This window comes from Dermacentor silvarum, chromosome 3, assembly GCF_013339745.2.
Source record: "Dermacentor silvarum isolate Dsil-2018 chromosome 3, BIME_Dsil_1.4, whole genome shotgun sequence".
Taxonomy (NCBI): domain Eukaryota; kingdom Metazoa; phylum Arthropoda; class Arachnida; order Ixodida; family Ixodidae; genus Dermacentor; species Dermacentor silvarum.
The window spans coordinates 196,624,134-196,650,091 of record NC_051156.1 but is presented as its reverse complement, the minus strand read 5'-3'; the positions used below and the strand labels follow the sequence as shown (position 1 = coordinate 196,650,091).

At 45.8% G+C, this 25,958-nt stretch overlaps 1 protein-coding gene across 1 annotated transcript in view; it reads right to left on the bottom strand.

Moving 5' to 3' along the window:
• The window catches only part of LOC119446425 (helicase domino-like), a 116,548-nt gene that overhangs the window by 59,674 nt on the left and 30,916 nt on the right, over window positions 1-25,958 (bottom strand). The window contains 10 exon segments of the mRNA XM_037710851.2: window positions 448-645; window positions 7,159-7,345; window positions 9,430-9,566; window positions 10,343-10,705; window positions 11,931-12,067; window positions 13,724-13,901; window positions 15,355-15,468; window positions 20,916-21,058; window positions 22,173-22,304; window positions 25,019-25,190. Of these exon segments, the coding sequence (XP_037566779.1) occupies window positions 448-645; window positions 7,159-7,345; window positions 9,430-9,566; window positions 10,343-10,705; window positions 11,931-12,067; window positions 13,724-13,901; window positions 15,355-15,468; window positions 20,916-21,058; window positions 22,173-22,304; window positions 25,019-25,190 (1,761 nt within the window).

Genomic DNA, 25,958 nt, shown 5'->3' with positions numbered 1-25,958 from the left:
ATGTCAAATTATCTAGGGTATCAAGAAAACAATAAACAAATGCTTACTACGTTAACACAATTTTATTTACTCTATGAATCTGCAAATCCTGTTTTTATTTTGCACAAGAGCAGTGCTGAAGCTGCAATTCTCGTTATCTCGTGACTGATCAGCGCTCGCAGTGGTGAAGGCCTCGCAACTTCCTATGCAGCACAGCTGCGGCGCAAGTCTTCATTTGAGACACACTATTTACTGCCGCGCGCACATCGCAATTATGTTTTCCCCAGATTTTATTGCATTAAATAATGCATACACCTGCCGGGACCAGAGGACGAGTCCAAATATCCACTTTTCCAAATTAACGAGGGTCAAATTAACGAGGTTTAATTGTACATTCCAATCTTTGCCAATAAGCAACTAGACCAGAGAGGGAGGTGCCAAATCCATGGCCGCCAACACCAGACTCACCTGAGCTGAAGGTGCCGATGTGCGGATGTGCAGCCTGATCTTGCCAGGCGGGCACCTTGGTGGTGGGGGCGGGTGACTCTCAATGGTTTCGACAAAGTGGCACGACGTCTGGAACTTCTTGATGCGGTGTGCAGCAAACGCTGTCAGACACAGCTCCACATCGGCAAGCAGCAAGTTCAGGGCCGAGAAACTAACATGCTGCACAGGCAGGTGGGGAGACGAGGGGAACAGAACAAAGGCATCCTCAGTAAACACTGATTGATCGTGATTGATTCATTGATTGATTGATCGATTGATTGGGTTAGATCATTTAGCAGCCAACACTTCTGACCGAAAGTGGAGCCCGAAAGTTCCAGGTGATTTAGGACTCTAAGCTATTAGCTGCTCTATTCGCAGGCAATCCAAGTTTGACGGGTGTAGGTGCTTGCCAGAACCTGTACCACACCATCAGTTGCATTCAATGGTAACGACAACACTGCTCTATGCAATCTGCATGTCAAAAACAATGAGTAACAATACAGTTGGATGCGGTAATGACAGCCACAACATTATGTCACAGGTATTTGACAACTCTGTCCGAGCACACCGAAAGCTGGTCCTGACAACAGACATCTTTCTCTTACATGAAAAACCAGTGCTGGAACATTTGAGCACAGTAGCTAGTTTCATTAAAAGCGATTTTGGGCACTTTAAAGCCAAGTTTACTTGCGAACTACTCTGCGATTTGACATATCGTTGTCGCTGTCTCTGCGAGTAGAAGCTACCTTTATTGGTGTTTTTTTACAACAAATAGCAGCAAACAATTGTGGAGTACCGTGACAAGTGAAGTGACAGCAAGCACAAACATCCTCTGCACTTGATTCCATCTGCCATATAATCAAGCCCATTCTTCATAATAGCCTGGACCAATTTTGAACTATAATAAGGAAACCCTGATCTCTGCATAAAACATGTGTAGCAACAGAACTAGCTATCTAATTGCCAATGAACAAGGAGCTCCTACTCTACAGAATTGCAATGTTAAGCACTTGCTGCATGCCCACCAGAACAGTAATGCAACAGCGAAAAAGACAAAAATAAGCCATCTGCAAGAACACACAAACTGTACAAACATTACAAAAAACCACTAAAGGGACATAAAGGCACTCGGTGAAGTCAATCTAAGGTGATAGGTTAGTGCTTCACTAAAGCAGCCCATCTACCATTTTTACTTTACACTTCTTTTAGGAGACAAAAGCACAAACATAGGAAACAAATTGCACTGCCACTGTGTAAATACCGTGAAAATAGTGTACAAGCTACTACGATAAATGATGACCCATCTACAACTACTAAGTTGGAGTCAACTCCTAATTAACAATAAATTTAGCAATGTTGCATTGCAATAGGAAAGAAAGTGCAGTTTAGCCAATTTTAATAAATGTTTCTAAAGCAGAACTCACTGTTGTTACCCTCTTCAGCCCGCTCTGCAGCTGCTATTAGCGAGAGTGTGCCGTTAACTCTGAATGGGTGAATGACTTCAAAGCAGGTGGCAATGCCTGGCAGGGCATGACCGGCCTGTGAACTGCCAGTGAAGTTAAGATGAAAAGCCATTCGAAATATGGAAAAATTGTTGTGCAGCTCACTCAGTCACAATGTTCACAGCAAATCGGTCATTTCTCAGCATAAATTCAAATACTGCGAGGCATCTATACTTGGCAACAGCCCATGAATTTTAGTACAAGTTCCGTCCACAAAACTGCACTGCAGCAACCCTCTGTGCCTCCACACTCCAAGTTCTGAAAAACGCCAACGCTGGAAAAAGTTTGCTTTTGAGCAAACATAATGAGCACACATCTATACATTTCGTGAATTCCTAAGCAATGTATTTGCCACTGAATTCTTATGTTGTCCCCGGCTATAAAGCGGAAACAAAACAATCTAGATTAAGAAGGGACGTGGGTTTCAACATCAACTTCCATATTCCTTCACGGATTTTGATAATTGACATAATTATTGGTAATGTTTCTGCAATGTTACCATAAAAATTTTATTTATATCTCTACTTCATCATTTACAAATGTTTTTCTCCTTTTCGGCTTGTTCCAAGCCTGAACAGTAACGCAACAGCAACGCGACAAAATGTGATACAGTAGATTTTCGTTAATTTGACTTCAGTTAATTCGATTTTTCAGTTAAATCGATCTTGACCGGATGTTTCAGCCTGCATTGATGTATTTTAATAGGCCCAGACACTCATTACAATTTTAAAATTGGCCACCACCTGACAACTTGAACATGACCAATCAGCACGCACGCACGCCTGACCCCTATGATGACCCCAAAAGCGACACTTTTAGTAGCAGCATCTGTCTCAGTGGAGCTTAGGAGACAGTGAATGCGATGAACACCCGTCATCTTCCATCGAAAACACCCGATTTTCGGCCTGCCCTAGAAAAATTCTCAAGCAATAAGCCTAGCTCATAAGGTCAGATTATGGTATTTACCAGATTCTAACGCGAGCCTTCCCTTCTCTTTTTTTTTTTTTTTTTTTTGTTCACGGTGCAATCGGATACAGCAAACAGCCTTTGCAGTGTTCGTATGCTTTACTGCATGGGTTCTCAAAGTGGGTTCCGCGGAACCCGGGGGTTCCGCAGGCCCCTGCTCAGGGTTCCGCGAGCCACTGATAAATTTTCCGTGGTCCCGCGCTCGCCAAGTGGCGAAAACGGCGAACACGAGGTGCGCTTGATCCACAGAACCTCAATTACCTATGCCCGAGCGTCAAAAAGCACATCACAGTGCGTAACGGCAACGCGCGAACTGCGCAATAAATCCGCAAGCAACTTGTAGCCACCCAATCTCCGAAAACGGGCAGCCATGGGCAGCGCGCCTAAGCTTTCGCACTTGAATCTCGGAGGCTCTAACTTACCACCGTGCGCATTTCTCCCGTTTGTAGATAGGGTAGGTGCCGATAGTGTACGTGCGCACTGATGTTATACTTCGGAGGAATAAAAAAAACTGATGAGCGGAGCACCACAAGTGCGCGCCGCAAAAGAGCTAAAACGGCGCTAGCGTCCAAAAACGAAGCGATGCAGTCCTCATTGGTATGGTCCTCAGCGGCAATCGTACGCTATACGTGACTGACAGCAACGCCGGAACTCTTCGTGCCTAATTGTGTCCTCAAAGCCTTTATTCTTGCGTTAATCGCCGCGCGTAACACCGCGTTGGCAGCTAGCCGCGTGCCTTCATAGATCGCGTCGATAACCAGCACAGTTTCGTCCGCAGCAGCGGTTGCGGGAAATAGTAGTTTCGTTTTGACGGTGCGCGCGTCGGCTGCATGCCTTTCGCAGCTGCGTAGTCGCCATCCATGATCGCGTCGATAGCAACCGCGGTTTCGTGCGCACTTGTTGCAGAAAACGGTAGTTTCGTTTTGACTTGGTGAGTGTGTCGGCTATGGCGTCGGCCGCCTGCCTTCTGAACCGCAAGGTCACCGACCATGACCACGGCCGCGGTTTTCTCCGCAGCGGTTGCGGTAAGCAGCAGTTTCGCTTTGACTCAGTGCAAAGCTGTCGAAGATGAAGAGCACCGGCTACATCGCGATGGGCGGGCAATTTGTTGGCGACCAGCTCACTAGCGAAAAAATAATCGGGATGTGCGCGCGGTAGTGAAAAGCGTTGTCTCAGATGAATACGCGCGCCGCGGCCGCGCTGCGAAGGATGTCGCGAGGCCTTCGCCGCTGCTAGCTCAAATAAGTCATGAGATGACGAGAACTTCAGCTTCCGCATTGCTCTTCTTCTTTCTAGGGTTTTACGTGCCAAAACCAGTTCTGACTGTGAAGTACGCCGTAGTGGAGGGCTCCGGATTAATTTTGACCACCTGCGGTTCTTTAACATGCACTACAACGCAAGCACGTACACGGGCAATAGTTTTTGCATTTCGCCTCCATCGAAATGCGGCTGCCGCAGCCGGGATTCGATCCCGTGACCTCGTGCTCAGCCACGAAACGCCTTTGCTAACTGAGCCACCGCGGCGGGTGCCGCACTGCTCTTGTGCAAAATAGAAACAAGATTTGCTAATTCATTCAGTAAATAAAAGCCTGTTGACGTAGTAAGCATTCATTTATTGTTTTCTTGATACCCTGGGTAATTCGACATTCGGTTAATTAGGACATTTTAATTCGGTTAAATGGGGGGGGGGGGGGGGTTGCTTGGCGCTTCATGGAGCTTAGCAGGGTTCCCTGGAACGAACATGCTTGAGAACCCCTGCTTTACTGCATAACCCGGGTGTATTGCAGCGAAGCTGACTTCAAAAACAATGTGGCGAAGCTAACTGCAGGAAACCAGCAACCCATTGTGCAAACACACGTTAGGACCTTGCCTATTCTTGCTAAAAAAATGTGTGCTTTAAATTTCTACTTTGTTTAGTATTTTGTTTAGGAACATAGAAAGTGGCCATGCGTTGGATTCGAGGGCACATTGGTAGCAGGAAAATAGTGCCAAATGTAGCAGTGGCATGTTTTGGTGATTTTTTTGCATCTCATTTAATTCGGCCCGTCGAATAATTTGATCACATTCACTGGTCCCATCGGGGTTGAATTAACGAAAGTCGACTATACAAGACTCGTTCAAAGCACTGGGCATTCCAAAATGAATGGTTGAAGGGGCGACATTGTTAGGGTTATTTATTTACAACGTAATTTTCTGAATTCTCCATTTTTCATGAGGTGGCTGCACAACAAGCATCTAGAATGTGAACTAGGTGAATAATCATTAATTCAGAAAATGTCCTACTGGAAAGGAAAAGAATGCCATGGCTTGAACTGCACTTCAAAGAACACAATAAAAAATAAAGACCTAACAGTGGCGAAGTAATCAGTGCAACCAGCTGAGCATGAGGCAAGAAAAATAATTTTCAGAAAATGGTACCTTAGATATTACTTTTTTTAAAAGGCACCAGGGTTGCAGTCATTGATGCCTTATTAAAAGCAGGGCTTCTGGCGCTTTCTGCCTTTAGTCTGAATCGCTTTGCTTGCTTCTTTTTGCCCATGACATCCTTCTCCACTGTTCTGTGAAGAGCATGTTGGCCAGGTTGCAGACCAAATGTTGCACAGTATCTGACAAAAGCACCAGCGGATCCCAGAATTGTATTTGTGCACTGCTGGATTGCCAGCTGTGTCCAGTGGAGCAGAGAGGCTCACACCTTAGCATCGCTCGCATAAGACCAGATGACTGCATGAAGGCTTTCAGCAGCATTTTGTTTTTGTTTTTTGTTTTCCACCGCCTAGACAATGGCTGGAGAGGTGCACGTCAGAAAGGTGCTGGCACAAGGGCAGCAATGCAGCTAAAACATGCATGCCTTGCAAGCCAGCACTTATGTGGAGGTTTTATGGAATGCAGTGGAAGCTTTGGTGAATATTGTGGGCACAGCCAAATAAAAGTTAGCACGTTTAATTTTTCTTGTCACCTTTACATCACACACACACTTCGGGTGCGAACGAATTCACATAAGCCAAAAAGCAAGAATGTCTATGACCTCAAGAAAATTTTAACAAACATAAATTCAATAAATAAATAAAATAAAATAAAAGCCCGACATCGCTGCACCATGTGATTGGTCGCAGAGCCTGAGGAGCCAATGTGCGACAATGCTTAGTCGCGGGTTACAGGAGTTCATGCACAATCACCGAAACCAAGGTATCGACGTGCAAAATTCTTAGCTGCGGGTCCAAGGAGTCTGTGTGTGATGTGCATGATAGTCCGTGTGTGATGTGCATGATTGTGGGTCTGAGGAGTTTGCGCGCGACGTGCTGGATCTCAGAGTCTGAGGTGCTAATGCTTTCAATGAAAGGCTTAGCCGCGAGTCCGAAAAATGCATGCACGATATACTTGATCGCGAAGTCCGAAGCACCGATGCTCAAAAGGATGAGCCGCGTCCGAGGATTGCGCACGCTTGTGCTTGGTCATAAGTCCACATCGCTGTTGCTCGGAATACTTAGGCGCAGGTCCGAGATGTCCCAAAACAGAGGGATCGGCCACGCTTCTGCGATATATGCGTCGCGCCCGCTGGTAGAGGCAGCTTATAGGAACTTTCTCCAGACGAGGGCAGTACTTTTTTTCCCTTCCTTCACGTTTCAAGAGATTTTTGTGTGATTTGAGTAGTGAAGTGCCTACAGGATGGCAGCGTCTTTTTCAGTGCCTTTTATGGACGACATTCACACAAGTTCAGTGAATCAGAAGATGATTTTAGTACAAGAGATGAACATGCTTTGCCTTCAGATGGTCAGCAAACATCCTCGGATGAGAGCACTTTCTAAAACAGCAACCATGAGGACCCTCCAGACCTGCAGGGCAAACCCTGGTCTTCACCCAGGAGAGTTATGCGAGTGCTACCCCACAGTGCTCAAGTTCTGTTGGAAGCCTCAGGAATAAGTAAATTTTATAAAAAAAAAAAGATCACTTAACATGTGTTTGTTTACCCTTGCGCTTTTTCTGCATGGTGTCTGTACGCGCAAAATGGTTCCCAACTGGAACAACCACAAATTGGGAAACTGCGTATGTCAGCAAAGGGTCAAGTTTGTTGATCACGTACACCAGCTGATTGCCAAGAGCATCAGTGTTCATGTCAACCCGCCCAGAATGACTGTATACTAAGTGAGCAATACTTTTCTCACAGACCGAAAAAAAAAAAAAAAGAAAGACTGTGCAGACAGCACAGGTCGCTGCTGCTGCTTACCTTGAATGGGTCATATTTACAGATGTCATATACACGGGAGGCAGTATAATACACGAGCCCTTCCATACGAAAGGGCGACACGATGGGTCTCGGCTCGAACATGTTGGGGTGATTGCATACTTTGCGGAGCTGCATCAGCACGTTTATGACGCTCATGAAGTTGCCAGTGGCCAGCGTCTCCTTTGTCCTGCGCACACGTACACAGCACAGCTGTGCAACATCCGACCAGACCGCTGCTCACCCTGCGAGCGACACACACACGTACGGGCAAACGACACATGCAGCTAGCTGCACCTGAAGGCAAGTGGGTTTTCCGTGCAAGCTACCGCATTTACTCGACCGTAAGGCGCACATGCTTACGCCCACCCATAAAAGGGTTCCGAAAACTGTCTCCATGTTACAATAGGATACGAAAGTAAGACCAAGTTAACACCACTGGCAACGAACGGCCTCCCGTGAGAGCAAGAGTCATTGCCATTGTTATCACAAGTTCTCGGGTAGGTAGGCAGCAAGGACGTGCTGCTTTTTTATTATGAAAAATTTCTTCAAAAGTTACGCTATCTCACTTGCTCATTTAGCGGGGACATATCCGTGTCACGTTCTTGGCATTCCAGAGACATGTCGCAGCACTAACTAGCGATGGGCCGCCATCCCATTGGCAGAGTTGTTTAAGAAATGGAAAATATTAAATGCAATTAACCACACAGACAACATGTTGTGGTCCATAGCCAGCGGTTAAGAGCTGTCTATTGACATTAACTGTGGATAAAGATGCTTTCTGCGAAGGTAAATTATGCAGGTTTCATTTTCTGGTGAAAATTGGAGGCATGCAACTTGTCCCTTATTATGAAATTGGGTCCCTTATTATGAAATTGGGTCCCTATCAGGATGTGGCGTGCACACTATTTTTATTATATTCCAACAGATAAAAACCACATGTGTTTCAGGTTCAGGTAAATGATACTTCCAAATCCCTGGTTCTCACTAAAAGCAGAAGAGCAAGCATGCTTCAAAAGCAGTAGAACCGATTTGATGGTGCAAATTGATGAACGGAGTTGGCCAAGAATGACACCAGCAGCAGGCTGAGAACTAATACCACCCTGGGACTTAGCTCTGTACCTGTGGCCAACCAAGTGTGCTGGGCACAAGTCTGAACGATCGCAGTAACTTACACCTCTCAATGAGTAAGTTTTTGTATGCCATGTAACGAGACTGGCTGAAGTGGCTAGTAAAATCAAATTACTGTCAAAAACTAAATAAATCAGTTCAGTGCAAAATGAAAGTTAATCATTACATTTGCATCAGGCCGTGCAGATTGCTTACTCTAAAAAAATGAATAAAGAACCTTCCAATGGGAAGAAAAATCATAAAAGGGAGAAAGAAACACTAGCTTGGTGTGTTGCTTTAGCCACAGTGCCTCTGGAGTGATGAAATGAGATCGATGACAAGAATGAGTCACAATTACAGGAGGTGAATCTCCGGAGTTGCACTAGTTTAAAGGGACACTCAAGAGAAAGACTAAATCTGGTTAGACTAATGAAGTATTCTTTGGAAACTCTAGTTTCAATAATTTTGTGGTAATAAGTTTATTCGAAGAGAAAATTGTTTTTTTTTAAGTTTCGCGCCACAACCCCAGCGCCGGCAGGTACTTCAGTGTGAAATCACGAAATACAAAGTATGTTTTCATATTTGGGCCACCCTGCCTCAATAGTTATCGAAACCTGCCGTGTTCAATCTCTGGCTCCTTTAGGACACAATGTAGTAATCAATTTTACAGATAAACAATTAACTATGATCTAGCAGACAGTCAAAATCCATGACTTCATGGGCAAGCTGGTGTATGGGACTTCAAGGTGGCGTCGCCAACTGTCTTCCCTTTTAAAGCCTTTTCTAGCTTACTAAGTTTCATCTCATGGTAAAAGTATCCTTTTAGGTATTGTAGGAGGGTAAGTTGCTAATACCGATGAAATAATTTTTTGCTTTGTACATTGAGGGAACCTGCTTGTACCAAAGTATCCAAAATCAATTTCTAGCTAAGCTTATGATGGTGCAATGTAGTTATCGTATGTCTTGATAGTTGTGCATTCGGCTGGTTGCTAAAGGCACAAAGCAATGCCATAGGAAACCTGAACTCCACTGCAGCACAACTTTCAAACAGACGGTAATATTACCACATGCATAAATAAACAGAAATGTTCACAATCGACATCATGATTCTATTCTCTATTCTCATGAAGTCTATTCTCTATTCTCATGATGATGAAAACTTACTTTGTCTGGGACATGAAGTCGTCGTAGAGGTATCGTTGTCGATTTGACAGGCGACACATCACCACGTGTTCATATTTCTTCGGTAGTTGCTTCTCCACCTCGCACTTCAACCTCCGCAGAAGAAAAGGCCGAAGCACCTGGTGACAAAAAAAAAAAACAGCAAGGGCTCCCAGCTCAAAATAAATTGCGCAAAAGGAACAAGAGGCAATATGCAAATTTTGATTAGGCGGTAGTACTGCTTCGCACTGCAATACAGAACAAACTGGCCCACTACAACACATTATTAAATTTTGCTCCCAAAATAGAGAACTTCCGAAATTATGGTTTCGTAAAGCCAACGTTCAATTGAGCGGGCCATCGCCGACCCCAACAAAAATGCTAAGCAAATTGAACTGACTATAGCAATGAACTAACCTTATGGCCAATCGCTGAAAAGGGGGGGGGGGGGGGGGGGAATCTGTTGAGCGTAGCAAAAAACAAAACAGACTTAAAAAGCATTTCGTAAAATTGAAGGGTTTTCAAGGCCATCACAATGGCACCCTGACAGTCGCAGGTTTCAAGAACTGACCATTACTAACCACATGTGTTTCGTAAAAACTGGATTCAGTCTTATTTCATCAAAATGACAGGAAGGAATAATGAAACCCAAAATGTCAGTTTTTCCCAGTTGAGACACGACGCGACTGGTCAACCGAGGTCACGAGCCCAAGAATCCAGGAACATATATGCAAGAATAATTCCTTTCGCTCAATTCTGTTCTATTCTTATCACACACCATTCACTGCCAGCCAATCCCAGTGATGACGTACGTAGCGTGGCTTTGACAAGTGACGAAGCGTGGAAACAAAAAGAATTGGAATAAGAGTCCTTAGACTCTTTTTATCATCCCTGCCCAAAAAAGACGAAAACGCACCTTATGGAGGCGCTTGATGAGGCTCTCGTTGTAGTCGCTGCTACCCTCGATCATGCCCGTAACGGGGTTGGCAAACCACTCGCGGAACTCCCGGTGGGACTGGAACACGCTGGGCATGAGAAAGTGCATGAGAGACCACAGCTCCATGAGACTGTTCTGCAGCGGGGTGCCCGTCAACAGCAGGCGCCGCGAGCTCTGAAAGTTGAGCAGCATCTGCCACCGCTGGGACTTGAAGTTCTTGATGTGCTGCGCCTCGTCGAGGATCAGGTACTTCCACTTCTTGCGCCTAAACGCCTGGTGGTCCTGGACGACCAGCTTGTACGAGGTGATGCACACATGAAAGGCATTGGGTTTGGTCCAACCCTGCACGGAGTAAAAGGGTGCCATTGCAGCAATTTAGGACAGCTCTACCGAGACACTTTTTAATAAAGAAAAAACAGTAAATCAGTTAAGATTGGTATTCTTTACAAGAACTCCACTTTCATTGAAAACAAAACAGCACTTTTCCTCTCTAGTTCGCATTGTCATAGCAGATGGTGCCACTATTGTTTCAAATAGTCGTAATGAGATGTATTTATAGAATACCCACTGGGAAACGCCATTTAAAAAAGTTTGACTGATCACAGGATAGCACATCTATCCTGTGATCAGTCACTCAGCAGCACGGCTACATGCTTGGACAGATAGGCAGCGCCGATGAAACGCCGGTGAGGTTCGACATGCTGTCGTCCACCACAGTGTGCGAACGTGGCGCGAAGGAAGTGAAACTGCTTTCGACAGGGAACGAGCATTGCCGCTTCACAGTGATGCCTGCACTGCTGACGGCAGAAAGCTGTCCCCATTTATTATCATCAAGAGGAAGACGTTGCCGAAAGAGGCATTCCCGGGGGACGTTGTCGTTCATGTGAACGAAAAGGGATATATGGATGAGGCCCTCATGGTCAACTGGATGAAGACAGTCTAGAATCGGCGGCCCGGTGCACTCCTGAGGTGTCGGAGCATGCTCGTTTTGGATGCGTTTCGCGGGCACTTGACCGCAGGTGTGAAGCAGGCGCTCGCTCCACGACGGGAGGACGGAGCTCGCCGTCATTCCGAGAGGCATGACCTCAACGCTTCAGCCGCTCGACGTCGTGAACTGTATAATCAGTGGATGGCCAGCGACAACCCAAAGACCCCAACCGGCCAGCTGCGCAGGCCGCCCCTCACCACTGTGACCACATGGGTGTCGCAGGCTTGGTGCTCACTGCCTGACGATATGGTGGTGCGGACATTCAAGAAATGCTGCATCAGCAACTCTTTGGACGGCACCGAGGACGACATGTTGTGGGACGCAGCTAGTGAAAAGCAGTAGTCTTCGGACGAGAGTGCAGACAGCTCGAACGAATGAGCAGTGACGGTACACGCTGACGGTAGCATGAATAAAAATGGAAGTTTTGTGCCTAATAATTTTTACATTGACTTTTGCTTCAAGGTAAGGGGGCCCAACCTATCTTCCGCCTCGAGCTATATTCCGCACTATACGGTACTTGCACACCTACCCCTAAATACAAGAAAAGCACACACTGCTGCAGCACCCCAGTGCACACACCTGTCGCTTCTGCTTGCGCTCCTTGGGGATACCATAGTAGGTGAGGATCTTGAAAGCAGGGCACCACTTTTTGAACTCCATTTCCCAGTTGAGCATCACACTGGTAGGCACCACAATGAGGTGGGGACCCCAGATTCCTGCACTCGTACACATAACACCGCACTCTTAGCAACCTCGATGGAAAAAAAGAGTAACAACAGCGCACACAAAGAGTACACAAAACTGAAAGACTAAGACAAACCACTAAGAAGGCTGGCAGGCAAGGATGCTCTACTAGCCACCACTAGCATCATCAGAGACATCGGGTGTGAGCACTGCACCATTCACAGTTTTTGAGGTCAATCACACAGACGTGTTAACAAGCTCTGCTTTGACATATTCTCCAATCATACAGTCATTCCTCAAGTTAATAGTTTTGTCCACGATCTGATTATGATACATGCTGTAGTGGGGGGACTCAAGATCGATTTTGACCACCTGGGGTTAGAATGCGGCAACCGCGGCCAGGATAAAGTGCACAGCTTCAAGCTCAGCATTGCAATGGTCCACAAGGTACCACAGCGGGTATAGTTTTATTCCTTACAGATGCCTGCCTCTTCACATGGTAAACAACAGGACAGTTAAAAAAATACATCAAAGGCATTTTGATCTGCTATTCCAAGATAGTCCATCTAAAGAATGCTAACCTCCAGAACCACTCGTAGAACAATTAGACACATTTGCAGAGTGCAAATGCAGTTACGGTAATAAAAAAGAAAACATTTAGGAAGCATTGAATCACATGACCTTTTTATATCAAAGCAATAACTCGCTTAATTTTGACACTAAATGAAAAAACTCTCTGTGCCAGATGCAGACGTTTGTTTCTATGAAACTGCCACCTAGACAACTTCCTGTGCTGTTCCTGCACTGTAAGTATGTACCATTGAGGACAATCGAAACCAATGCAAGTTAAGACTAACTAAAATGCTTTCCTTTGTTCCCACTTTCACCAATTCAAGTAACGTCCCCGTGATTTTGGTAGGGCTGTGCAAACAGTGATTTTTGAAACCGAATCGAATAGTACAAATCGAATAGTGCCAGAAGTGAATTGAATCGAATCGGATATCGAATACTTTTTGAATAGTTTTCGAATAATGAACAGCCGCTTTCACAATTAATATAAAACAATGTTCACATCCCAGTATTCTCAAGGTTAGCAAGTTTCTGTCATTACATAGTACGTTAGAAAGCGTTCATTAAAAGCACAAATGGGGCACCAGAAGCAACGTAGTAGTTCCTTTGCATGCACGGGGCTCTTCAGAGAGTGCAAATGATCGCTGTACAGCCTGTAAAATATTGCTACCTAAGTGACATAGCCTGCTGCACTATGCAAGTTCTCATATTTTATGTATATACTATGCCCACGGGGGTGAAAATTTACCTCACTTTAGCTCCAATTTTATGTTTATTTAGGTGCAGTTGATGTTCTGAAATATTCTAAAAGTATTCGAAAAATATTCACATGTACGAATAGTAACTATTCGATTTGCACACCAAATCGAAAAGCACGCTATTCGGTTCGTTATTAGAATGTTTCGAATATTTGCACATCCCTAGATTTTGGTGTGTACGGTCAGTGCAAGGTCTACGCCACCTTCGGCAACTGGATAAGTAGTGGTGCGAGAGATGACGTTTTAATTACGGTATTACTTGCAAAAGGTGTTTTTAAATTCTCATTCACACTTCAATTGTCCATGATGCTACAATGGTGCAAAGAGTGTGACAGAGCATGCAACGTGAGAAAAACGTACCTTTATCACAAGCCATGTGCGCCAACAGGGAGATTGTCTGGATAGTTTTTCCCAGGCCCATTTCATCAGCCAAGATGCCATTCAGCTTCTTGTCATGCATGGTCACCAGCCAGTCAAGACCAATGTGCTGGTACTCTCGCAAGCTGTGCTTCAACAACCAGGGCACTTTTGTTTGAACCTGCAGATTGTCGCAAAAACATTAATCAGGTGTTCCTAATGAGCCTCCCCCAAATCTTAACAAGATGTGGAAAAGCTGGACAAGCTGGCTTACGATACAAAATAAAATTAAAAAGCACTAAAAAAAATGATGGACAAGACAGAGAACAGCACAGCTCTTGTGCAGTTTTCTGTCATGTGCCAAGTTTTTTTGGTTTTTTTTTAGCGCTTTTTATTTTGTAGCTCCAAATCTTGTCCGCTTCGAAAGCATAATGTCGGCTTGCACCACTAATGTCACTTCTGACAAATGCGACTTGTTTGCTACAGCGTGAATGTTTAGCGACACAAGCTGAAAATGACCTTTACGATCAAATGATTCTGAGGACTCGGCCTCAAAAGAGAGAAAACAATCTCCCTAGCAAGAGATAAAAAGACAGTATTCAAGTTCTCTGAATTGATCGATTGGCTAACATCCTAAAGCAACAATGGGTCTATGAGAGATCCTGTAATGGAGGACCTCTATGGCCTGGAATTGTACAGACAACCTTGTGCTCCAGCAGGACACCATAGCTGAGCTATCACACAACGGGTGGCACATGATTTCAAAAGCCAGTGAAGGCAAACACTACATTTTGCACTTTTGCAGCAATGCCTTTTTTTTCTGTTCTTTTTTTTTAGCTACCCTTTTACACTATGCAAGAAGAATAAAGGGAACTGAGGGGCTCATTGTTTCATTAGTTACACGCAAATGAGTTCCCGACGCGAGCATATGGGAAATGAAACCTTTACGGACGAGTGTTGCTTATGGGCAACCAGGGGAAAAAGATGCTTATCTTGCCGAGTTTTACCAAGTGTGGAGTTTCTGGCTAAATGTCTTCGACCAACACTGAATTAGAGGCAGCAAGTGTGATTTGTTGGGATTAGAGCACAAACACAGGACGAGGAGGAAGTCTGCCACGCGACGTGCTTTCGAAGGAGAACGACTGATGCAAAATCTCCTGCTGCAGTGGCATCACACACATTGTAAAGCAAATTCAATTTGCACCTATGGTTCCCATATGACGAGAGCTGTCTGTACAAGTGCAAATTATGCCAAGGGTGGCTTGGGGTGAAGCCATTCCAGTGTTCTGCCTGGTGTGAGGCCTAGTGCAGAAAAAGTTTCCACAATATATTTTTTTTTCTTTTTATTGATTATGCTTATTCTCGGTCTACTTTCCACATTTAGATGAAAAATATACATTTTTTAAGGCTATTTATATGTCTTGTCATTAAAGGATTAAATGCTTAGCTGCTCTGTTCAATTCAAGTGTAGAAATAAAGGGAAATGAAAGTGGACGAAAAGGGAACATGCTACAGGTAGGTCCATCTGCAGCTAGCTTACAGACGAGTTAATACAGAGATGCATTTCGCAGTGCAGTCCCAAGCATACTGGCACACCACCCATTGAACTTTACATGAAAGGCAGTGCCCCTTACCTGCGTCGTGGAAAGGGTGTTCCCCTTGGGCTGGAAGCTCTGGGCAGTGGCCGCGATGTCGGTGATTTCTTTGGTGGGGCTCTTGCCCGATGCATCCTCGGTCACATTCTCCGCCTACACAAACATGCGCGATCAGACTATGAACAGGAAAACAACTACAGTAGCCGACGGATTCTTTGAACTCCAAAAATTAGGAATTGTTGGATATTCCGGACTTCATAGATGTACCGTTAGGGTTCCCATTGAGCTAATGCATTTTCGGGGACCGATTTTTCACACGAATCTAGGTGCCAATGTTCGATTTTCCGGACTAAATCGTTCACTCCGCGTCACCATGTTGGATTTTCCACTGGCTTGGCCGGGCTTGGCTTCCAGTGGCCCCCTGTGTAGCCTTCAAGATTAGTAGACTCACGCTATCTTCCGGTCTCCGAGGCTATGCCTGTTCTTCCTTGGCCGACATAACGTTCCAAAAAGGGGCACTTTTTTTTTTCGGTCAGCTCAGCACTATCATCATTATCACTTTAGCGGAATCCTTCAGTTGCGCTAGAGTGACCTAGAATTGGAGAGTGCCTGGAACGAGCTTCCAAAAGTGAAGCCAAACGACCGTAACGCCGCTTGGGGCGCTGCGATCGGTAGCACACAGCTCGCCGTGGCCGGCCGTGGCTCAGAGGTAGAATGTCTGCTTCCCACGCAAAAAACCGGGGTTCAAATCTCGGCAGGAGACAATGTGTTTTCGTTTTTTTTACTACTTCATGCCTTGATTTTTTTATTCTTTATACTGCTGCTTAACACTTGCTTCCGTTGCTATGCAATGCAGCAAAAAGTCAAGCAGAAGCTGAAGGAATAATAACAAAATAACAATGTTTTGCAGTGAACGATAATGTTTGCAGCGCCACCTCACGGGAATCAACAAAACTATTCTAACCAAAGCATGGCCTTCGAGAATAGCACGCATACAAAACCTCGCCGACGCCTGCTTGACAGGCTCCGCTGTGCGCTCAAGGCTCATTCACACTAGGCCGACACGGCACCGATTTTGGTCAGCCGACTGTTGGCGACAGCATTTTCCGTCATGTAGACTGCTGTCGCCAACAGTCGGCTGACCAAAATCGGTGCCGTGTCGGCGTAGTGTGAATGAGCCTTGAGCGCACAGCGGAGCCTGTCAAGCAGGCGTCGGCGAGGTTTTGTATGCGTGCTATTCTCGAAGGCCATGCTTTGGTTAGAATAGTTTTGTTGATTCCCGTGAGGTGGCGCTGCAAACATTATCGTTCACTGCCAAAACATTGTTATTTTGTTATTATTCCTTCAGCTTCTGCTTGACTTTTTGTTGCATTGCATAGCAACGGAAGCAAGTGTTAAGCAGCAGTATAAAGAATAAAAAAATCAACGCATGAAGTAGTAAAAAAAAACGGAAGCACATCATCTCCTGCCGAGATTCGAACCCCGGTTTTTTGCGTGGGAAGCAGACATTCTACCTCTGAGCCACGGCTGGCCACGGCGGGCTGTGTGCTACCGATCGCAGCGCCCTAAGCGGCGTTACGGTCGTTAGGCTTCACTTTCAATGCATTGAAAATGCAGCCGTTCCGGGCACTCTCCATGTTCTAGTACACTCTAGTTGCGCAGTACACTGTGTACGGGTGAAAGCTTGCGAGGGTGAGCCAGCAATGCACATGGGAGAGAGGAAGGCGGCCGGAAGCGCGCTGATTTCGCTCACTCGCGGGGCACAGGGAGGGGGAAGGCGACGGAGAGGGTGGGGAGCTGCGTTCAGCTCTTGCGGCTGCTGCCAACGGAGCTGCTGCGCAGGCACCGTATCATGAAAGCGATCTGCTATGTGGCCGAAGTGCGCGCCCGCGGGAGACTCATCTTCAAAGCGATCTGTGATGGGTACAAAGGGCATGCGCCACGTGCCAGTAGCTTCGTTTGCGCTTTTTTTTTTTTTCGACGTTCGCGTTGAAGCCAGAGAATAGACAGCGAGAAGGTCAATTTGCCGGCTGCTTCTCGCGTGCTTTCTCACTCCAGTGTTTTGACGACTTTCCGCGGTCACCAAGCGAGATGTGTTCATGTAACCTGTGCGCGCGTGACACCGTGCTTATTTAGTTAGTAAGCGCATATTTACAACTTTACACAGCCGATAAAACTAACATCCTTACTTCGTATATCTATCTATTACTATCGCAATCGATGCTCTGCCTTTTGGGCGAAACTGCGATATTTTTCTTAAGCCACTCAAGCCTAATCATATTTTTTCTTGGGGGGGGTGCGAGTTTTTAGGACTGTTCGGTTTTTCGGACTATGTTTCAGTCCCCGCGAAGTCTGGAAGATCGGTCGGCTACTGTATGTACAACAAAAAAAAAAAAAAACTAGACTAGTGCACATGTCAATGCTTAGAAAGTCATGCATAGCATAGCCCTATGCAACATTGCAGTTTTGTGCAAAACACACCCAATCCAACACGGTCATGTGGGGGCTTAAGAAACAGGGCCCCCCGTTACTATGACAGAAAGCTGAGTGAGTTAGCATCTATGATTTAAAGGGGTCCTGAAGCACCCCTTGCGCTTTGTGAAAAAACACTGTCCGCAGATAGCGTACACTGCTGTGAACATTTCCACCAAGCTTTGCAGTCATGCGTGGCGCGTGGAGCTCGCAAGCGGAGCGTGAAGTCACCTCTTTTTTTATAACCGAAGCCTGCTCATCACTCTCTTCTAGACGCTTTATTTCATCATATAGCCTATTCCCAAAAGCACCTGCTATTGGCCAATAGTGACATTAATAAAAAAAAAGATAGCCTGGTCAGACCACACGCACGCTTGCGTGCGCACGTTCACTCCTGGCTGCTCCTGGTTAGACGAGACTGGCAGAGTATTTGATAGCGCTTTAACCCTTTCAGGGTCAATATCGTACATGTACGACCTCCGCGAACACCCTCAAAATGGTCAATGGCGTACATGTACGGTGTCGCTTGTACATTTAAAAAGCGCGCCTCTTTCGATCATTTCTTTTGCTTGGCATGTGCTGCCACTCGACGGAAACACGTGGAATTTTTTACTTGCGCCAAGGCCTCTCCGTTTTTTTTTGTTTTTTTTTTTTTGCAACGGCGCGTCGGCTATCGCTCCCGCATCCGGGCGCACGCGCGCGCGCGCGGCGGCGAAGTGCACGATTCTTTCGATTATTTCTTGCGCTTGGTATGTGCTGCCACTTGACGGGAACACGTGGAATTCTTGCTTGCGCCAATGCCTTTTTTTTTTTTTTTTTTATGGCGCGTCAGCTACCGCTCGCGCATCCCGGCGGCGGAGGCGCGCGCGCGCGGCGGCGGCAAGTGCGCTCTTCCACAGAACACCGCTCTTCTTTCTATCATTTCTTTCGCTTGGTATGTGCTGCCACTCGACGTGAAGACGTGGAATTTTTACTTGCGCCAATGGCTCTCCGTTTTTTTTTTTCTTTTTTTTTTTTTTATGGCAACGGCGCGTCAGCTCTCGCGCTTGCGCATCCGGGCGGGCGCGCGCGCGGCGCGCGGCACCGGCGGCAACGGTTTTCTCCTGCGGCGGATCCCGCTTGTTGCACTAAACTGATGGCTATCTGGTTTCAAATCTCTCAAAGGGTGACCGCTTGTTACTCGATCGTTTATCGCCCACCGCGGCGCGATTACACCTGTTCCCAGGCAGCCGCCTATATACACAAACGATGCTGCCGTTTTTGCGGTTCCTTTTTTGGAGACCACAAAAGCTCTATAGCCTGTTGGGGGCGATAGGACGAAGGCTTCTCACTTGTTTCGGTTTCCGGACGTGCACACAACCATTTTTCAGCGCGCTTATCTTCTTATTCACGAATAGACATTGTGTATTTTAGAACACAAACGATTTTTTCCTCACTTTACTGTCACTTTTAAAAAATTACGACCATATTTTTTCGAAATAGATTCTTTCGAAGAATTTAAATCAGCAATAAAAAAATCGACCCTGGGGGGTCGCATTTGGCAAAACAATTCGACCCTCAAAGGGTTAAAAACACGCAAGTTGGATGTGGCTACTACCCTTCGGTCAAGCTGGTGAAGAAGAAAGCCGGTCTACAATGTTTAGCACGGTCTGACTGGAGCGTGGTCTGAGTAGAGCAGCGGGGTGCCACCACGAGTCCACTGGCTTAGCGCACTACGGCTCGCGTCGTAGGCACCATAATCGAAAGTCATAGCATCTACGTTAACATCCAAAATTAAATTGGAACTGCACACCATGGTGACATTTAGAAAGCGGAGCATTGTGGCCACGCCCAACTCTGCCGTAGACTTCGCAATGCAAGGCATTGAAGACAGAACAGGTGCACAGCGGAGGCCGTGTTTAATTGCCAATAACTCCGCTTCTACTGAAGACATTGAAACTTTTTTTGGAATAGCCTATTTTAACTTCAAATGTCTTTCTCCACTTCGATTTAAAAAGTGGTTCAGGGCCCCTTTAAAAAAAAGTTGGTGTAAACAAACATAGAACCAGTGTTTTAATTTTTTTTTTTTCCCCTCTTGGGTCCGCATTCTCAACATCTGCCTTTTTAAAACCAGTTCTGTAGTGCTCTACAATACAGTAGACTTCATTGAAGTCGGCTGCTGGAAATTTGATTTTTCATTATTCAATCCTGACCAAAGGTCGTGGCCAACACCCAATGCATCGATATGGGCCCAAGCTTTCATTATTTCGATCCTCAAATTGACCTTCACCAGGTAATTCGAACTTGACCAGTCAAGCATGCACACGCGTAACCCCTATTGCGACTACAATAGCAAACCCTTTAGTGGCAACACATCTAGGCAGAGCATAGGGGACAGTGATTGCTTTGAGCACATGTCGCCTCCCATTGAAAACGTGTATTTTTGGCTTGCCCTGAGAAGATTTTCAAGCAATAAAGGTAACTGACAATGTGCGATTACTGTACTTACCCTATTCTAACACGCACCTCTTTCTTTTCCAAGAAAGTTGAGCCGAACATTGGCTGCGCGGTGAAATCGGACACAAAACCAAAACTGCCATTACGGCCTTCATATGCTTTACCGCTAAACGAGACTGTATGACGGCGAAGCCAACTTTAAAAATCGTATGGAGAAGCTGACATTAAAAAACTGACTGCCATTGACACACATTAGAGCCTTGCCCGTTTCCCTCGGTAAAAAGACAGATGCGCAATAGATTTCTACTTTGATTATAAGCTTTACTGTTATTTCTACATTAGTTTTCTACTTTGGACACATAGAAAGAAGGCAAGCATTTGATTTGTGGGCTTGCTAGAATAGGGCAAATACTGCCAAATGAATCAGCAGTTTGCTTTGCAGTTTCTTCTGCATCTTGTTTAATTCGCCCCACTGGATAATTTTGATCAATTCTGTTGGTCCCATCAAGGTGAAATTGATGGAAGTCGACTGTACAAAATTGTTACTACCTCGCTGCTTTCCAGTAAGTTCAAGAGACCACAGAACGTAAACAATGGGAAGTGCAAACTAAGCAACCATAGAGCCAAATTGACCCTCCTTCGTAACCTTCAAGTACTGCTACAAACTGGAATAATCAAAGGCCAGGGCTTACCTTGACTTCGGAGTCGACTTCATCCGACATTGGGTTGATCAGGTACTCCATGCCAATGTCTTCCTGCACTTCCCCCTCGCTTGATGTGTCCATGTCTTCCTCCTCTTCCTCCTCGTCCATTTCTTCATCAGAGTTGTCCGAATCTGCAAACAACAGACACCGTCGCAGCAGAATAAGACTAGTGGGCAAATTAGCAGCTCGTGTTAGTTGGGCTGTCACAATCAGAAAAAGGCCACAGACATATATACTGTTGATCAATTCATGGACTTTATCATCCCAAAGCAATACTGGGGCTATGAGAGACTACATAATGAAGGGCTCTTAATTAATTTTAACTAAATAGTGTTCTCAGGACTGACATAAAATTTGAATTTATTTTTCTGCATCAAACGAAGGTTCTGGCCTCAAAATCCCACAAAATATACTGGCAAACCTCAGAGCGCCCAAATAATTGGCATATATACTGTTAATCATCGAAATAAGAGTCCGTAAAATTGGCAATTTGCTTCGTTATATCGAAATTTCGTTACGTTGAAATTAATTTCTTTAATGTGAATAAGTACAGCCACCGATGGATTTTTCCAACACAGAAAGGGCCTTAAAACTGAGTTATCGGGCAATCGCAAAAAGCAAACTTGAATGAGAAAAAAATTCATTTTGTTGAATTTCAGAGTCAGCAGTGAAAAATAGTTTCATGCTGTGTCAATGATATTTCCACATCGGCGATATGATGCGAAGCTAGCCAAGCTATTGTGCGAGTTCCACCCCTGCGGCTAGTAGTCGCCCACAAGAGGGCGATGCTGTTTACAGGGTGCACAGGCACCGCATAATGCCTTTACCTTACAAGCACTCCTCAATACACGTCTCGATCTGAAGCTAACCGAGTTAGGCCTTCACTGACTACACACAAATGGCTTGGCTATAAATCTGACATTGGCTAGCTACCTTGCGCACCATGGCAAGGTGCGACTGTGCTCCATGACGCATTTCATTTTCTCATAGTGTGATTGGGGCACTTTTTAGGGAGATTTATGGCTGCATCCATACTGTCGGGAGAATTCATCCAAATTCAGCAGTATCCCGAACAAACCAGGAGAGTTGGTCAGTATGTATATGTGTTCGTTACACCCGACGTTCGACTGTAAATGTGACACATACTCTCGGGTTGAAAATTTCAGGAGAGAAAAAAAAAAAAAAAAAAGAAAGGTCAGTTTGTGCAAGTGCAGTGCGTGCGGTTGCAAAAAGCGGGCAACTTGCCTCTTTCGTTGTCAGCAGTGTCCTCCTCCTCCTCCTCCTCTTCACCAGAGCTCCCATCAGCATTTGGCACCTCAGCATCACTGGCATACGCACCACCATACTTTTCATACAAGGCATCCAGAGGCATTTCTCCTGAAAGACAGTAAAAAGATAAAATGTTTGTCGAAGCCAACAACGACGATTGCCAATGTAAGCAAATCGACGAACACTTGAAGAAAGCCACTAGTCTTTATTGAAGAAATTATGCGCTTGAATTTGCAGTCAAAACCTGCGATAACAAAGTCCTGCAATAACGAAACTCTCACAACAAAATATTTTCATGTTCCTGGCAAACGCCCATAGGATTTAACGCATTGCGTATCTCTCGACAACGAAATGTTACTGAACCACAATCCTGCATCAATGAAATTTGCAGGAACATTGCCTCACATATTACCTACACATGTACACTAAAAAGATTCTTCCTCCTCTCAAACATACTTTCTCCCCACTTGTATTGCGTAAAATGCCGCCACAGCGTGCTCGAGAAGCTGCCCCCATTTTTCTTTGCAAAGACAACCAAGTGCCAGAAGCAATTGTGTGAGGAAGGAACATGTCATGGCTGCCATCTTGTTGATCGCCCATTTCGAATGGCATGGCCGCATGTCTCTACAGACATGTCACAATGACTTTTGTGTACCTAGCACAGAGCATATTCTGCAACCCGGTCAGGAAAGTGCAGCAAGAACAAATAAATGCACGTTCTTCCGATTGTTTATGACACTTGAGATGGCGGCCACAGTGTGGGCTGCCACACTAACGGCCATGATGATGTGTCAAGAATATGATGTGTCCCTTGCATCAAAAAAGCTGGTTTGAGTACCACCAAATGGGCATTGTGTGCCGATTTGGCGTCGCCGAATGTAGATTTGCGCCAAGGGAAGGGCCGTACTCTCGGTCCATCACTTTCAGGGATACAAGATGTGAACACACGGAGCAAAAAGTTTGCCTTCCTGAGTTTGTATCTGCCGCCATTAATGTGCCGCGCACTGTCTGTGAAAGTCGCAGAGAGCATCGCAGGTTGGCAAAGTGTGCCAGCTGCTCCGCATCTGCATCGCAGTGAAAAGTGAAAAGCGTAGCAGCCCGGCCTTTTTACAATAGCTCTCAGCAACATGGAAAAATGCCACAGAAGCAGCCCAGAAGCCGCGGACAGCCCAGTTTGTAGAAGATGGCATCAACAAAACACAAAGCTGTCTCGCTTGAGACGAAGCTGTAAATTTTGGAGGACTCAAAAGTATGAGCTCACGCAGTCAATGATATCGACGATTCTGAAAACCGGGGGCACCGCGATCATGAAGACTGGAACCAGTGGCCATGCTGATCAATATAAAAAGGGTTAGGGAATGCCGTCCACCATAAACCGCCGTTTCAGAAAGGCAAGCTTTGTGCGCCCGGGCGAAACCTTCCATGATAGTGAAACCAGCAGGGTAGAAGCCACTGACACTACCAAGCTCTGGGAGCATGTCTCTACTGACGATGAAATAGGTGGTGCTTCGATGCAGGACTTTCGGAGTGCAGATAGTGCTGCCTCATTCTGCAAAAAGGTCTTCAACAATGCGACAACAGCAGCGGCAGTGACGACGAGATTGACAATAGCCAGTTTTTGACCCCGACCCTGACGTTCACATAAAGTGCGCTGTCGTTGATCAAGCTGCTCACTGACTTCGTGCACGCTGTGGGAATCTTCGTGTCCCATGACCATCGCACGTGCAGCAATAGCTACGTTATACACACACGCACCAAGCAGGTTTGAGGAGACGGGGAAACTTTCCTTTCGCGAGTGCCACACAGGAATCGGAAGCTCTATCAGAGCCATCAGGCATGTCATGCAAGATCACTCTAACATCGCCCAAGTCTCTTTGGTCACTAGCAAGCGGCGAATGCAGAACGCTCCAGCACCTCTCTTGTTTTCCTGCACGTGGTTCGTCAACCATGCTTTTTGCCACGGCAGTTGCCTCGGCCGCCTGTATCCCCCGCTATTAAGTTGGAAGACCCTCTTTACCTAGCGAGAGACTCCTTCGAGGAATAATACTACAGTGATGTAAACTATAGCTAGCTGGCCTGATCGAAGTGTTAGTTGCAATATTAACAAATGCCTTCGGAGTGTACACATGGTTGTCGTCCGTTGTTTCCTTGAACTTGTACCCGACCGCAGTTGACAGGCAGGCGTGCGCCAACCACGGTGCAAAGTGGGCCGAGGCGTAGCGCCGTTGGCACCCCCTTCCCTTATCCCTGTAAAGCTATAGGATTGCAGACAGTGTTCGCATAGCAGCTGGACGCGATGCACACCACAGTTGTAAACCTGGAACTGTCACGAAAGCAAGTGCAGGTTTCCGACTACTTCAGCGCACCTAACGCTTGACATGCTGTTTAGACCTATAAATAAGCATTTTATTTTTAACAGCCTACTTTCTACAACATCTATTCTTTAGCGCAAGTGGCAAATTCAGGTTCGCAGCTACAAAGGTACATTCAGCACCTCTTTTTTTTTTGAACGCAGTCCAGATATAGCAATGATTGGTTATAACAATCGGATTTTACAACAATAATGCACATTTACAACCATAATGCACTTCCACAGAAACTTCATGCATACACAAAAATGTGACTGCTTAGAAATATGGATAGAGAAAGCGTTATTATAATAAATAAAGCAACAAGAATGTCTGAAGCCGCAAGCGCAACCATTTGAGAAACCCATTTACTACGAGTCATTTCCACGATAGCCAGACAATCACAGCGCCAGACTCTTCACTAGTGATTTTAGTAGGGAGCGCTATGGTAAACAGTGGCCGCAGCCCACGCACCTTCCATCATGAGCTCTTTCAGCTCCTCCTTGTGGTCTACAGTCTTCTCCTGCTCCTCCTGCTCTTCGAGGGTCTCCTCATCATCCTCCTCGTCCTCCACCTGAAAGTCGTCATCTCCACCGTCTGCCTCGTCGTCCGCACCATCCACTTCATCTGCCTTGGTGGATTCCACCTGCACAAGGCAAGAGTTGCATCAACAAAGTTACTTTGGTTAGGAATGGAATCTTGCAGAAGGGCCACTAACAGACCAACAAGTAGTTTACATGATGTGACACAATGAATGCAGTACAGTGGAATCTCGATGATACGAATCTCACAGGGCCACGAAAAATATTCGCATTAGCCGAAATTTGTATCATCGAAACACAATTAAAGCTAGCTAAATTATGGGGGGACGCGGGGATCAGATCGCAAAAATCGCGAGAAAAATCTATTTTTGAAAACCACGCGTTTCGGTATCTGCAACGCCTAATCTACGCTGTATCAAAATGGTTGGGCTGAAAACGCACTAAAAGTGGCCGAAAAAGATTAATTCGTCAGTGCGCAGGGCGAGAAAACTGCTTTAAATCACGCAAAATCACCGCAGTTCACGGAGACATATTTCGTATTTCCCGCCACCGCGCGCCGCCATCTTGGTATCATTCGAAAGCTCAAAGTTTCGACGTTCCGCTTCTCAATTCGTCCATCGTCGCCATCTTGTAACAAACGCACAAACAACAAAAGAAGCGCGGGTCTGCGATAGGTAGTCACACGGGCCCTCCGATGAAAGCAGGCCTCCGATTGGCTGCCGTGCTGAAAGCAGTCTCTCCATTGGTTGCTGCTGTGGCACGGGCAAGATGGCAACCGCAGTTGTCTGCTTCGTAAACCACACCAGCGTCTTCACTTGACACGCATAATTCGGATTACTGAGAGCTCCCAGGTTAGTGATGGATCGTCGCTC